The sequence below is a fragment of the Xenopus laevis genome, chromosome 4L (genome assembly GCF_017654675.1).
Source record: "Xenopus laevis strain J_2021 chromosome 4L, Xenopus_laevis_v10.1, whole genome shotgun sequence".
NCBI classification, from domain to species: domain Eukaryota; kingdom Metazoa; phylum Chordata; class Amphibia; order Anura; family Pipidae; genus Xenopus; species Xenopus laevis.
This window is the reverse complement of record NC_054377.1, coordinates 7,952,288-7,966,506: the sequence shown is the minus strand read 5'-3', so window position 1 is coordinate 7,966,506 and position 14,219 is coordinate 7,952,288. Positions and strand designations below refer to the sequence as shown.

The following is a 14,219-nucleotide window of genomic DNA, read 5'->3' as shown; positions in this document are numbered from 1 at the left end:
GCAGGGAAACAATCATACTTATGAACAGCAGGGGGAGCCCCCACCTTACTTCCCAGACATGCAGAACTCAAGCAGCTTTGTTTGACAATCCCTAAGCAGCCCAGACCACACTGAGCATGTGCACAGTCTTGGTCTTGCAAAGATGTTTAACAAAGTTACAAGATGGTGACCCCCTGTGGGCAACTTTGAAAGCATAAATCATTTGTTTGATTAGGCTCGTGGTGCAGTAAGTTCATGTTTATATTTAGTATACAAAATACAGCATTTCTAGCCTTATTCTATTTTAGACTTTACTTGCCCTTTAAAAGGGAAACTCCACCATTTGCAAAATGGAAATTCCAAGTAACATTCCAATATCCATTCACGGCACAGTCTTACTGTCAACTGTAAATATATTTGTTTCTCCCCTTTTCTGTTGTCTGTTAGTCAAGCATGGCTTCACCTATACTCTTTCAGGAGTCGGAACCAGCAGTGCACAGACTATAAACAGCCAGGCTTCACCTATATTCTTTCAGGAGTCAGAACCAGCAGTGCACAGACTAGAAACAGCCAGGCAGACCCTGCTTTCAATAGCCATTTACAAATAACCGTAGAATCAATTGGAAGTGTATATTGGCCAGTTGCTTAGAATTACATTTGCTGATGGGAAACTTATGGGCAAAGTCACACTTAGGAGCGAAGAGGCCCCTGGTCACTGTCTGTTCCGCTGCAAAACAATTTAGCTCTTTCAGGACTAAAATAGAGAGGGTGAGTGTCAGCTGCTTGTGCTTTCTCCTGGGCGGCTGCTGAGCCCTGAGCTTAACCCTTAAATGGGTGCCACCGAGGATGCTCAAAGATACCCAACAAAAAAAAAAAAAACTCCTACAAGTTTCCACTGAGCGACTCTGTCTGCCTGCAGCACAGATGGGGATGCATTAAACTCTGCTCTGAGTCTGCACCCAGTATTCTGTCTGTCTCTCTGTCTATGGGTGTGACTCCCGACTCCCTCCCAGGCTGTGACACAACTTTTCAGTTCCTTTTGAATAAGTGCAGCAAAGTTGCACGCTTCTTTGCACAGCAACTTCCTCAGGAGCCTCTTGTCTGCGGAACACAATGGCCTCAATGCTGTGGATTGTTACTGGGCTCTGCTGCCTGCTGAGTGTTTGCCAAGCGCGTACAGGTAAGGTCAATGTGGACTTTAATCTCCCCAGGACCTCTGGGTAATTCAATGGACACTATTCCTTTAATTGTCTCACCTTTCGATTGTGAGCTCTATTGATTGTGCATGGTCCTCTTTGACGTATACAGCCTCCTCTTGTACTGCGCTGCACTATATGTTGCTGCTTTATAAATACATGTTAATAATAATAATTATTATTATTATTATAAGAACCAGTGGAAGAGTTTTAAGGCTTGCAGCCCCCTATTAAATGTCCCCAGGGGATGTAGCTGCAGCTTTCAGTCTAAGACCCCTGTAGAAAGATAAACAGAAGCACCATAATATATACTGTATATATATATATCCGTATCTGATTCTGGGACTGAGCTGGGTTGGTGCCGGGTGCAGCCAGCACACAATGCCATTCCTTTTTGGGCATTTCTGAGGTTCTCGGATTCCATAAACATTGTCTATTTTTTTTTAATAAAGGCATTGCCTGGGATATTTAACCCTTTCTGTGCAAGCAAAGTGGGCTGGAGAAGTTACTGAGCAGTGCAGGCAGCGGCATGGCACAGGAATAGGGTTTCCATAAAGGCTCAGCAATTGCAACGTGAATCTCTATGTGCCGGGGCAAATCAGCAGCTGCAATGTGTAGCATAAGATGTTATTTGTTTATCGGACCTTATTTGGAGGCATTAGTAAGTAGTAGATACATGGAACTGCCTTTCCTGCTGTGCTGTATTAGAGATATGGGCTAAATAGCGCCGTGGTACTGGCAGATACAGTAGATCGTTTAGAGAAAGGGTCGCAGTCACGGAACATTAATGGACGTGTCTTTTTTCAGCCTTGCCTACTATGTGAGGCTGTTCCTAATAGGAATCCTGCTGCACACGATGAATGGATATTGGAATAATCAGGAATACTGTGAAATAGGCTTAACCATCGCAGGCGTGTACCCTGTGTCACATGTTTCTGGACGGCAGGGGGTTAAGATGCTTGTGGCTCCCCTGTTTTCAGCCCAGAGTGGGTCGCCCCTATGTGCTAAGGAACAGAGTCTCATTGTAGTGCCGGATGCTTAAGGTGGAGGGTAGGAATCAATTAGCCAGCGGGCTCTTTGTATCCGTGTCCTGGGAATGGTGGCACCAGCTCTGGACTCATTAACAAGCACCGCTTATTAGCCATTTATTTAGATGCCCGCTGCAGGCTGCACTGCTTTCTGTTGAGCTATGTACCTATGCCATAAGTGTGCGGCTCTAAGGGTCAGGGCACACAGGCAGATTCAGGGAGATTAGTCGCCCGCCAACAAATCACCTCTTCTTCGGGGCGACTAATCTCCCCGAACTGCCTTCCGCTGGCTAGAATCTAAATTGCCGTGGGATGGCACTCGGAGTGCTTCGTTTTCCGAAGTCGCAGAAAGTTTCCTCGTGAGGCAACTTCGGGCATCATCGGAAATTAATCGCTCCGAGTGCCATCCCGCCGGAGATTTACATTTTAGCAGGCAGGGGAGGCAGTTCGGGGAGATTAGTCGCCCCCGAAGAAGAGGAAATTTGTTGCCGGGTGACTAATCTCCCCGAATCTGCCTGTGTGCCCTGACCCTAAGGATTCAGCTGTAGGTGCAGGAAAATCATGGAAATGCCCCCTTTGCCCTCCCAACTGGGTAACATGATAAAAAGGGCATTGGGGGTCCCTCCAAAAGCAGCCAATGTTCTCAGGCTGCAACAAATGGGCCGTAACTTTAAACTATTTACAAGGGTTGGGGGCGGGAGTTGGACATTGACAGATGCCCCCTGATTCCAGAGCTGACCCCCCAGATATCTGTACCCTATTTTAGGCAATAAATAGCCATTCCCACAAGACTCAGCCCATCACAGTGGGATTTAACTTCATGAAAATATTTTGCCCCTGGAACGGCACCAAGTTTCCCAACCGTCCCAAGGGCCCACCAGCCCACTGGCCATCTCATGATCACAAGCAGCCGCCCCACTGTCATCAGCCGCTATGGAATAGGAGACCTTCACTGTAGCGTTGGAAAGTCACCCATGATGGGAGTGGCACCCTGTTTGGGGGGGGGCTGTAATACAATGAGATGTAATTATTATAATGACACCCCTCTGCTCATTATATGGGAGTATTGCCATAGCCGCGGGCACATTGGCTACTCTAGCGAGCACATTACACTCTGTTTTACTGAGTGGGTGCCAGGGTATAAGGGGCATCACAGCTCCAGGCTGCAGGGGGCCCATGAGTAGAGGGAGCCCAGTGGGTGTGTTGACTTACGCCCCGTTTCGCTGGCACTCAATGTAACTCTATAGTTGGGCCAAAATGCTGCTGGCTTGTGCTTATGTGTTTATCTCTGGGTCCCGATCCAATATATTCGCCCCTTCGCTCATTGATCTCCCTATGTCAGATATCATTGAGTCGACTGATGGACTGCTGGTCCCGGAAGGGATGATTGTGATTGGAGAATCCTCTTGTATCTGTAATTATGATTCGGGGGCCTATGTAGTAGTGATTAGTGATGGGCGAAAATTCACGAAACGCATTGAAGTCAATAGGCGTCCAAAATAATTTTGCAACGATTTTTATTTGTTGCGGTGGATTTTTTGCCAGTGAATTTTCGACTCAGTTACGCAAAAGCATTCGAAAATTCGCTGCAAATCCATGCCTGGCAAATTTATTCGCCCATCACTGGTAGAGATGCACCAAACAATGGCGTAACTATTTTTCAGACCCCCAAAATGTCTAGAGTTTGACCTGTTTTACCAATACTTATTGAAACTGTATAAGAATTAGGGGTCTGCTTCCTCTGTAGCAACACCCCTGGCACCAAATCCACTATTTTAAGTTTCAGCCGAATCTTTTGTGAAAGATTCAGCCGAATACTGAACTGAATCTGAAACCTTATTTGCATATATATAAATCAGGGAAACGAGGGGGAGGGGAAGAACTGTGTGCACAAAAATGTTTTTACTTTCTTATTTGTGTGATTCAGATTCAGTTCAGCCAGACACTTGGATTCGGCTGAATCCAAATCCTGCTGAAAAACGCAGAATCTTGGCTGAATCCCGAACTGGATTCGATGCATCTCTACTACCTGGGGAGATAGGAAGCTCATATGGAAAAATGTGATCTTAATTATATTAAAGGGGTTGTTCGCCTTTGAGTTAACTTTTAGTATGACTTAGAGAGGGATATTCTGAGACCATTTGCAATTGGTTTTCATTTTTTATTATTTGTGGTTTTTGAGTTATTTAGCTTTTTATTCAGTAGCTCTCCAGTTTGCAATTTCAGCTCAAATTCCCCTAGCAACCATGCATTGATTTAAACGAGAGACTGGAATATGAATAGGAGAGGTCTGAATAGAAGGATAAATAATACTGTTAATTGCCACTCCATTATGGCAGTCACACGGGCACCACTAATACACACAACTGTCAGCTAGTTATTACTTGGCAACGCCTACGTAACTGGCAGAGCTGGACATGGTTCGGGCATAAAAACGCCGTAAATCTCCCCCGTGTCCCATTTCCCTTAACCCCCTTTCTAACAGAGGGCATCCGCTGGCACAAACCTCAGTAATCACCTGGCAGTTTATATAAACATTACAATATTATTTTCCTTTCTAAATCATTTTCCCGTCTGTAAAACCGTTACAGAGTTTCCCGCTAGTCGGATTAAAGGCTCCGCGTAGGAAAATAACTCTTGCTCCTTATAGACACGCGGGCACCGGGCAGCACTGCAACCAGGCATAGGGGCAAACTAATTAAATCACATACACAGGGATAAATATACAAAATAACATGAGAAAATTGCTTGACTCGTCTAACCAAAAATGGCACCTGCATCCGACCAAGACCATGTGACCCAACCCAAACCTGCCGACCCACTTATTGTGCCAATGACCCAGTCTGCCAAGGGTTTATAATGTTCTTCAACCCTCCCTCTTGATATTTTATCCATCAATATCGTTCCTCCAATAGAGAACATGACGATACTGACATCAGTCTTACCCTTAACTTAAAGGGATACTGTCATGGGAAAAAATTTTTTTTTCAAAATGAATCAGTTAATAGTGCTGCTCCAGCAGAATTCTGCACTGAAATCCATTTCTCAAAAGAGCAAACAGATTTTTTTATATTCAATTTTGAAATCTGACATGGGGCTAGACATATTGTCAATTTCCCAGCTGCCCCTGGTCATGTGACTTGTGCTCTGATAAACTTCAATCACTCTTTACTGCTGTACTGCAATTTAGAGTGATATCACCCCCTCCCTTTCCCCCCAGCACCAAACAAAAGAACAATGGGAAGGTAACCAGATAACAGCTCCCTAACACAAGATAACAACTGCCTGGTAGATCTAAGACCAACACTCAATAGTAAAATCCAGGTCCCACTGAGACACATTCAGTTACATTGAGAAGGAAAAACAGTAGCCTGCCAGAAAGCATTTCTCTCCTAAAATGAAGGCACAAGTCACATGACTTGGGGCAGCTGGGAAATTGACAAAATGTCTAGCCCCATGTCAGATTCAAAATTGAATGTAAAAAAATCTGTTTGCTCTTTTGAGAAATGGATTTCAGCGCAGAATTCTGCTGGAACAGCACTATTAACTGATTCATTTTGAAATATTTTTTTTTCCCATGACAGTATCCCTTTAACAACAAATAACAACCAATAAGGTGTTTCCTTTCATAACTCTATTTGCTCTAAAAGGAATAAAGCTAAGAGCTGATTGGTTGTTACAGCTTAAAGGGCCGGGGTAAAACATTGTATTATTTATGTATAACTCAAATAGTCTGTGGATTAGAGTGTTGGGGACAGATTATTTACAATTAATCATTAGTGGTTAGTGTTCCTTCAATGTACAGCCCCAAACATAGAAGCAACTAACTTGGGGCACATGCTGGCAGTTTTTTAAATCGCATCAACTGGGTGGTCGGGGCACTTGGAGGTCACTGTGCACTGGAAATAACATTTTTCAGCAGATGCAGATCTCTGTGCTATAAATCGGCAACTGCTTCCCAAATGAGACTTCCCCACATACAGCTGAATGGTACATTCCAATTGGCTGGACAGGGACCTTCTAATGGTGCACTAACTCCCTCATTGCTTTGTTATTGAGACTTGGGGTATTTTTAGGCTACAGCCCCCTAGAAAGATGCAAGTATACTCCCCCCAGGTATTTATATTAGAATATGCGTGATTTGCCGCTCACTGATGTCACTAACAGAAGAACAAACTGTCAGTTGCTGTGGGACTTCTCCAGAGAAATCTTTAAGTATATGCCCATGAATTTTGGATTGTATCAATTGTTACGTTAATTTAGGCCCCTAATTTTATTGAGAAAGCTCTGACTATTCTATTTTCCCCCAATAAACCAGTCTCTGGCTGCTACTTAGACAAAGAGTACAGTGTTACTAAGACCCCCCTCCCCCCATTCATAGACACAAACTGCCCCATGTCACCTTGACCTAAAGGTCCATTCCTGGTTTTACTAGACCATTAACAATTCTTTACCATTTTATACAAAGCCTTAAAACAGGACAAGACTGGATCATGATCTGACTTTAAGGCACGGCTATGGGTTCCTGCAATGGTAATGGGTAAATACGTTTTCCACAGTGCAGAAAAGTGACGCTGTAACTCTATCTGTGCCATGTGGTTAGCAACTGTCATCTGCCTTGGCCATGTGCTTCCCAGATGCCAGTAACTGAAACTTTGCACTAGAATGGCCTTTTGTATAGGGCTGCAATTAATTAGTCTCATGTTAATTGTAATTTCATAGAAATATTTCAGGGTATAAATTGTATGTATATTTATTACATATGGGTGCCTTACGGCATTTAGTCATTCCTTCTGCTGAAGCCACATTGCAATGAAACAATGAGTCCGCCCTTGTTGTAAACTACCTGTCATGGAGACACCCATGTGTAATAAACATTAAACAACTACACACAGTTCCTAAACTCACAGTTTATAAAATTACATTAAATTGTATAGATAGACTTAAATGTAGCACAGAACATTACATATATTTAGCACATGCCTTAAAAGAGGGGACGCCTTTTATCCCACAGCCCCAGTCCCTTCCTAGAGACTATTATCTCACTGTTACTATAGGCACCATCTCTACGTACTATACCTGCTATCCCACAGTCACACTCCCTTCCCAGAGACTATTATCCACTGTTACTATAGGCACCATATCTCCCTACTATACCTGCTATCCCACAGTCACACTCCCTTCCCAGAGACTATTATCCACTGTTACTATAGACACCATCTCTCCCTACTATACCTGCTATCCTACAGTCACACTCCCTTCCCAGAGACTATTATCCACTGTTACTATAGGCACCATCTCTCCCTACTATACCTGCTATCCCACAGTCACACTCCCTTCCCAGAGACTATTATCCACTGTTACTATAGGCACCATCTCTCCCTACTATACCTGCTATCCCACAGTCACACTCCCTTCCCAGAGACTATTATCCTCACTGTTACTATAGACACCATCTCTCCTTACTATACCTGTTATCCCACAGTCACACTCCCTTCCCAGAGACTATTATCCTCACTGTTACTATAGACACCATCTCTCCTTACTATACCTGTTATCCCACAGTCACACTCCCTTCCCAGAGACTATTATCCTCACTGTTACTATAGACACCATCTCTCCTTACTATACCTGTTATCCCACAGTCACACTCCCTTCCCAGAGACTATTATCCACTGTTACTATAGGCACCATCTCTCCCTACTAAACCTGCTATCCCACAGTCACACTACCTTCCCAGAGACTATTATCCACTGTTACTATAGACACCATCTCTCCCTACTATACCTGCTATCCCACAGTCACACTCCCTTCCCAGAGACTATTATCCACTGTTACTATAGGCACCATCTCTCCCTACTATACCTGCTATCCCACAGTCACAGTCCCTTCCCAGAGACTATTATACCACTGTTACTATAGGCACCATCTCTCCCTACTATACCTGCTATCCCACAGTCACACTCCCTTCCCAGAGACTATTATCCTCACTGTTACTATAGACACCATCTCTCCCTACTATACCTGCTATCCCACAGTCACACTCCCTTCCCAGAGACTATTATCCACTGTTACTATAGACACCATCTCTCCCTACTATACCTGCTATCCCACAGTCACACTCCCTTCCCAGAGACTATTATCCACTGTTACTATAGGCACCATCTCTCCCTACTATACCTGCTATCCCACAGTCACACTCCCTTCCCAGAGACTATTATCCCACTGTTACTATAGATACCATCTCTCCCTACTATACCTGCTATCCCACAGTCACACTCCCTTCCCAGAGACTATTATCCACTGTTACTATAGGCACCATCTCTCCCTACTATACCTGCTATCCCACAGTCACACTCCCTTCCCAGAGACTATTATCCACTGTTACTATAGGCACCATCTCTCCCTACTATACCTGCTATCCCACAGTCACACTCCCTTCCCAGAGACTATTATCCACTGTTACTATAGGCACCATCTCTCCCTACTATACCTGCTATCCCACAGTCACAATCCCTTCCCAGAGACTATTATCCACTGTTACTATAGGCACCATCTCTCCCTACTATACCTGCTATCCCACAGTCACACTCCCTTCCCAGAGACTATTATCCACTGTTACTATAGGCACCATCTCTCCCTACTATACCTGCTATCCCACAGTCACAATCCCTTCCCAGAGACTATTATCCACTGTTACTATAGGCACCATCTCTCCCTACTATACCTGCTATCCCACAGTCACACTCCCTTCCCAGAGACTATTATCCACTGTTACTATAGACACCATCTCTCCCTACTATACCTGCTATCCCACAGTCACAATCCCTTCCCAGAGACTATTATCCACTGTTACTATAGACACCATCTCTCCCTACTATACCTGCTATCCCACAGTCACACTCCCTTGCAAGAGGGAACTATTGATGCATTACTACACAACTCTGAACTCTGTACAGGGCCCAGGGCCCCTTCTCCATTAGGCTCAGATATAAGTACATGTATAAGTAGATGAATGAGGCCGACTCTATTCCATCTCATGACGGCTAGTAGCATGTGGCTCCCAATTTCAGCTCCTGTTTTCAGCAGCCACACCTCGATGTGAGAATTAAGTTTCCCTGTCAAGTCTCCAAGAGGAACAAGAGCCGACACATCCCACGTTGTGACTAATGGAATCTCCTTTGTGTTTTCACGTGTGATATTTATCTAAAAGCTTTTTGTTTATGTCCCAGTTTTACAATTACAGACATAAAACCGAGCCAAGAAGCTCTGTCTGTCCGTAGCCTCTAACAAACAGCAAAGCATATGTTAATTAAAGGGAAAGTAAAGCCTGATCTCTTGTGAATGATCACTAATATATTAGTCTGTTGGGATGGTTTACTAATATCACAGGTGCAAATACTGGAGCCCTCAGTGGGAGCAGCATGTGCCATAATTACATTTGTAGATTAAAGTCAGGCAGGGGTTAACCCAAGTAGTACATAGAGCAGGCAGCCGCTACCTCTGCTACATTCTTTTTAAGACTCCGAGTGCTCATAATGATTTCTGGTTTCAGCAGTTACTCACTGCACCTCCACAGACAGGAATTGTTGGCATCACCAGGTTGGTGCCCTGGGAGCTTTATGTGGTCTCTTTGGGGTCATCCTTTGCCCGCAAGCCAGGCTGAAGTGACTGATGTCGGTGTTACCCTTCCCACAGGCAACCAACGTGGTCACAGATCGTGGTTGGTGGCAAGGAGTTTAGTAATGACAGTTGCAGAATGTCACAATGTCGGCAGCTACTTCGGTTGCATTGTAGAGTGGCAGCACCCATGTATTATTTGCTGTATTTATATGAGGCCTGTGTTTAACTATTAGATGTAAATGCAAACATTACATCATCACCAGATAGTAAAGTGATGTCATTGGTGACATATTTGGGGTCTCAATGGCTGGGGGGGAGGAGGTATATGTATTAGGGCAGTGTTGGACCTAGGCCAGGGAGACAGAATTGTCCCATGAATTCTCTTTTTTTTTGGAGGAGGTGGAGGTTCTTGACCTGGGCATCTGTGTGGCCTGGCATCCTCAGCTCCTGTCTCCTTGCCCCATTCACTCACTTCCCTGCTTTCCTTTCCACCCCCAATTTTCCTGTCTGTCCTCACTGTAACGCCTCTTCTACATTCTGTGCTCTAACAGTTGTAAGACCATTGGTTATAAATACCTTTGGTGGGGCAAGATGGCTACAGTAGTGCAAGATGGAAACAGTGGGTCAAGATGGAGACAGTGGGACAAGATGAAAACAGTGGGGTAAGATGGAAACTTTATTTCAAGTTGACTACAGTAGGGCAAGATGGAGACACTGAGACAAGATGGCTAAAGTAGGACAAGATGGAGAAAGTATGACAATATAGAAACAGTAGGTCAAGATGGAGACAGAAGGACAAGATGGAGACAGTGGGACAATATAGAGACAGTAGGACAAGATGGAGACAGTAGGACAAGATGGAGACAGTGGGACAGTATAGAGACAGTAGGAAAAGATAGAGACAGTGGGACAATATAGAGACAGTAGGACAAGATGGAAACAGTAGGACAAGATGGAAACAGTAGGACAAGATGGAGACAGTGGGACAATATAGAGACAGTAGGACAAGATGGAAACTGAATGGCAAGGTGAAAAAAGTAAGACACAAAGCCAAACCTTTTATTTATTGCTGAAGACCACATACCACCAACAGCTAGAGGCTGAAGTGAAGGACCATTGGTGGAATGGGGTTATAAAGGGGTTATGAAAAGTCTGTATCTTGGTCCCCCACCACATAAGACAACCCTGGAGCTGAGATATATTTCCTAATCTCATCCCCCACTCTTTGTCTCCAACATATAATCTAATGTATCTTATTCTTTTGGGGGGAAGAATGTGGATTAAAAATAACATTTCATTTATGAGGTTTCCAAAAAAAGACTAAGCTAAGCCCAAAACTGATGACCTGACACTCTGTGCTATCCTAAAATGAGCAGCATAGCAACTGTCTCCAAGCAGATGTGCTCATAACAATAAAGAGGAGCAGTCCGCCCGCCAGCTCATCATGTAGAATAGGGAAATAGCCCGTCTCAAGCAGAAATTAGATCACTTTAAAGAGTATATTGATTTTGCATGAGACCTGATCCCTTAACCTAGAAACTAGAGGTGAGTAGAAACTAGAGTTGCTAGTTATTAATCAGTAACCCTGTGCTAATGAGTGAACATGTAATTACAAAATATCCTGCATGTTCTGCATTACAATGAATTTAATTGCTCCATCTCTCTCATTAGCAGAAACATCCAATAAAAACATTACACCATTCTGACTTACATAATCAGCAGGAATGGTTGGTCGTAACCCTGGGCAGATCATGGGAGTTTTCCATGATGACTCTTTTACCAATTTGGATGACATAAAGGAGATCTATCATGGGTTTATTTGGGCTGGATATGATCCCAGAGGTTCCCAGAATGTGTGCTGAACCTCCATAAACAGGTTCAATGAACAGAACAAGTAGAGACCATCACAGGGCATCAACTTGAGGCTTAGTGGTCCTTCTCAAGCGTCTGACCCCAGAACCACAGCGCTAGCCTCACTTCTGAGATGTTCGTCCCTAGTGCTGAAATGTTGGTGACCAGGTTCGTAGATGCTTGAGAAGGACCACTAAGCCTCAAGTTGATGCTGATTATTTGGTTTGTATTTCTTCAGGGCCCTTTGAGGTTCTATTCTTCTTCTGTTCATTGGATGCTAGTAGTTCTATAACAAGGTGGTGTGAGCAGAAAGGAACTCGGACACATATTTGTCCGAAAAGAGAGTTTTGAACCCACCCACGTCTCTGCTTTATTGTTAGCGAGACAGAGACCTCTGTGCAGATTATTTCCACTCCATGATATGATACATTTGGCTCATTTTGGCGGTTTGCATTTGGTTGCTCTTTTTTCACCCCGTAAGGCCCATGAGTCACAGACAAATCTGGAATATGATCTCACCGTTGAGCAGCAGCTGCCATGACTTAGTTATACCGTAGGATTCCATTGTAATGTAACAGAGACTCAGACAGAAGGATCCCACAAGGCTTCCTCCCAGCAAATATTGAGGAATATCTGGGAGGCTGTGATACTCAGAAAGGGATTCCTTTAAATTTTATTTTTACTGCTGGTCTCCAGCACTGGGAGGGGAGACCATTAGGGCTACAGACTTCATCTGGTTATGCATAGGCTGACTTGGGCCAACTAAGCTACTCCTGAGTCAGCAGCTTCCTTGCCCTTTTATGGGTCCTTGACTTATTTTTGATCAGGGCCTTGTCAGATATCAGTCGGGAAGAATGGAAAATCAGGTCATTACTGATGTCCTCTCCAGGCTGGTCTGCAGAAGTCCCTTATGTTGACCCAGTAGCCAAGCAATTGGCCATTTTTTTTTCCCACAATGACTTGGTATAGACCAGTGATCCCCAACCAGTAGCTCGCGAGCAACATGTTGCTCTCCAACCCCTTGGATGTTGCTCTCTGTGTCCTCAAAGCAGATGCTTATTTTTGAATTCCAAGCTTGGAAGCAAGTTTTAATTGCATAAACTAAGTATAGTACCAAATAGAGCCTCTTGTTGGCTGCTAGTCCACATAGGGGCAACCAAATAGCCACCACAGCCCTTATTTGGCACCCCAAGGGACTATTTTATGCTTGTGTTGCTCTCCAACTCTTTGTGGCTCATGGGTAAAAAAAGGTTGGGGACCTCTGGTATAGACAGTCATGAATGGGTTCCCAGACATATGATTGAGCTGCCTCTACTTGTGATAGATGTAGGAAACAATATGGTAGCAACCACAATGGGCAAGAAGCTGACTCCACCAGTAGCACAGATGGACATGGTTACTGCATCATGGTTTTGACCGAACTTCTTTGCTGTCATTTTCAGTTATCAGCTGCCGCTTCAAAGGGGTTTTCCATGTGGAAAAGAACGATCGATATTCACTGAATCAGGAAGATGCCGTAAAGCTCTGTGGGATGCTCAACACCAGCATTGCAAATTACACGCAATTGGAGATCGCCTTGGATTTTGGCTTTGAAACCTGCAGGTAAAATATAGTCTGACCATCAGCTGACCAGGGCAGAGAGGGGGATTTGCTTGCCCCAGAATTCAGTCAGTTCCTCTATAAGTCTATATAGTCATTTTGATTTGTAGGTACTGCTGATATCACAATGGGAATTTATGATATCACAATTGCTACTGTGATCAACAGATAACTGTTATGAAAACAAGATAGAAATGATGGGGGTTATTTATTAATCTGAATTTATCTCATATTTTGATGACCAAACTCCAATGCCCGATTTTAGCTTATTTATTGACATAATAACTCAATTTAATCGGTTCACAGATAACTCGATAAAATCGAGCAAAAACCAGAATCACTTGAATTTTTTTGGATTTTTTTCCCAAATCGCTCAATTTATTGAGCTTTTGCCAGAAACCCTCTGAAAAAGTCAGATTCTCTCCAAAAACCCCAAATTGCTAGGATTTTTCTGGCTTTTTGCTGAATTATTCAAATCTTTCTGGCTTTTTTCCAGAATCGCTCAATTTTATTAAGTTTCTGCCGAAGACCCCGATAACTTCAAATTGGGATAGGTGCCTCTCCCATTGAATATTTATACATAGACAGGTCTGAGATGGTGGATTTTCAGATTTGGGCTTTTTGCAGCATCGGGATATAATGAATCTCGAAAAATTCTAGTGTTTGTTTCCTCTAAAAATTTGAGTGTTCTAGTGCAAAAACTACAATTTTTCGAGATTTTACCAGTCTGACTTTAATAAATAACCACATATATGTTATATAGACAAAACACAATAAGGAAAAATCACAACTTTTATTTTTTGTTGCTTTTGAGTTTTATTTTAAACTTTGATATGTTTGATGTAACATTACAGTTCTTGCTAGAAGAAATTCCAATGTGAAAGCATTTTTTTGCAGAGTAAATTGGAATGGAAATCTAAAATCACAAGTCCATTTTAAGCAG

At 43.4% G+C, this 14,219-nt stretch overlaps 1 protein-coding gene across 2 annotated transcripts in view; it reads left to right on the top strand.

Moving 5' to 3' along the window:
- Positions 1-974: 974 nt before the first annotated feature.
- Positions 975-14,219, top strand: part of cd44.L (CD44 molecule (Indian blood group) L homeolog) — a 33,110-nt gene continuing 19,865 nt past the window's right edge. For both annotated transcript variants that reach the window (XM_018256677.2, XM_018256676.2), the window contains exons 1-2: positions 975-1,159; positions 13,120-13,279. In XM_018256677.2, the coding sequence (XP_018112166.1) occupies positions 1,093-1,159; positions 13,120-13,279 (227 nt within the window). In that variant the 5' untranslated portion in view covers positions 975-1,092. The remainder of the gene's footprint in view (positions 1,160-13,119; positions 13,280-14,219) is intronic.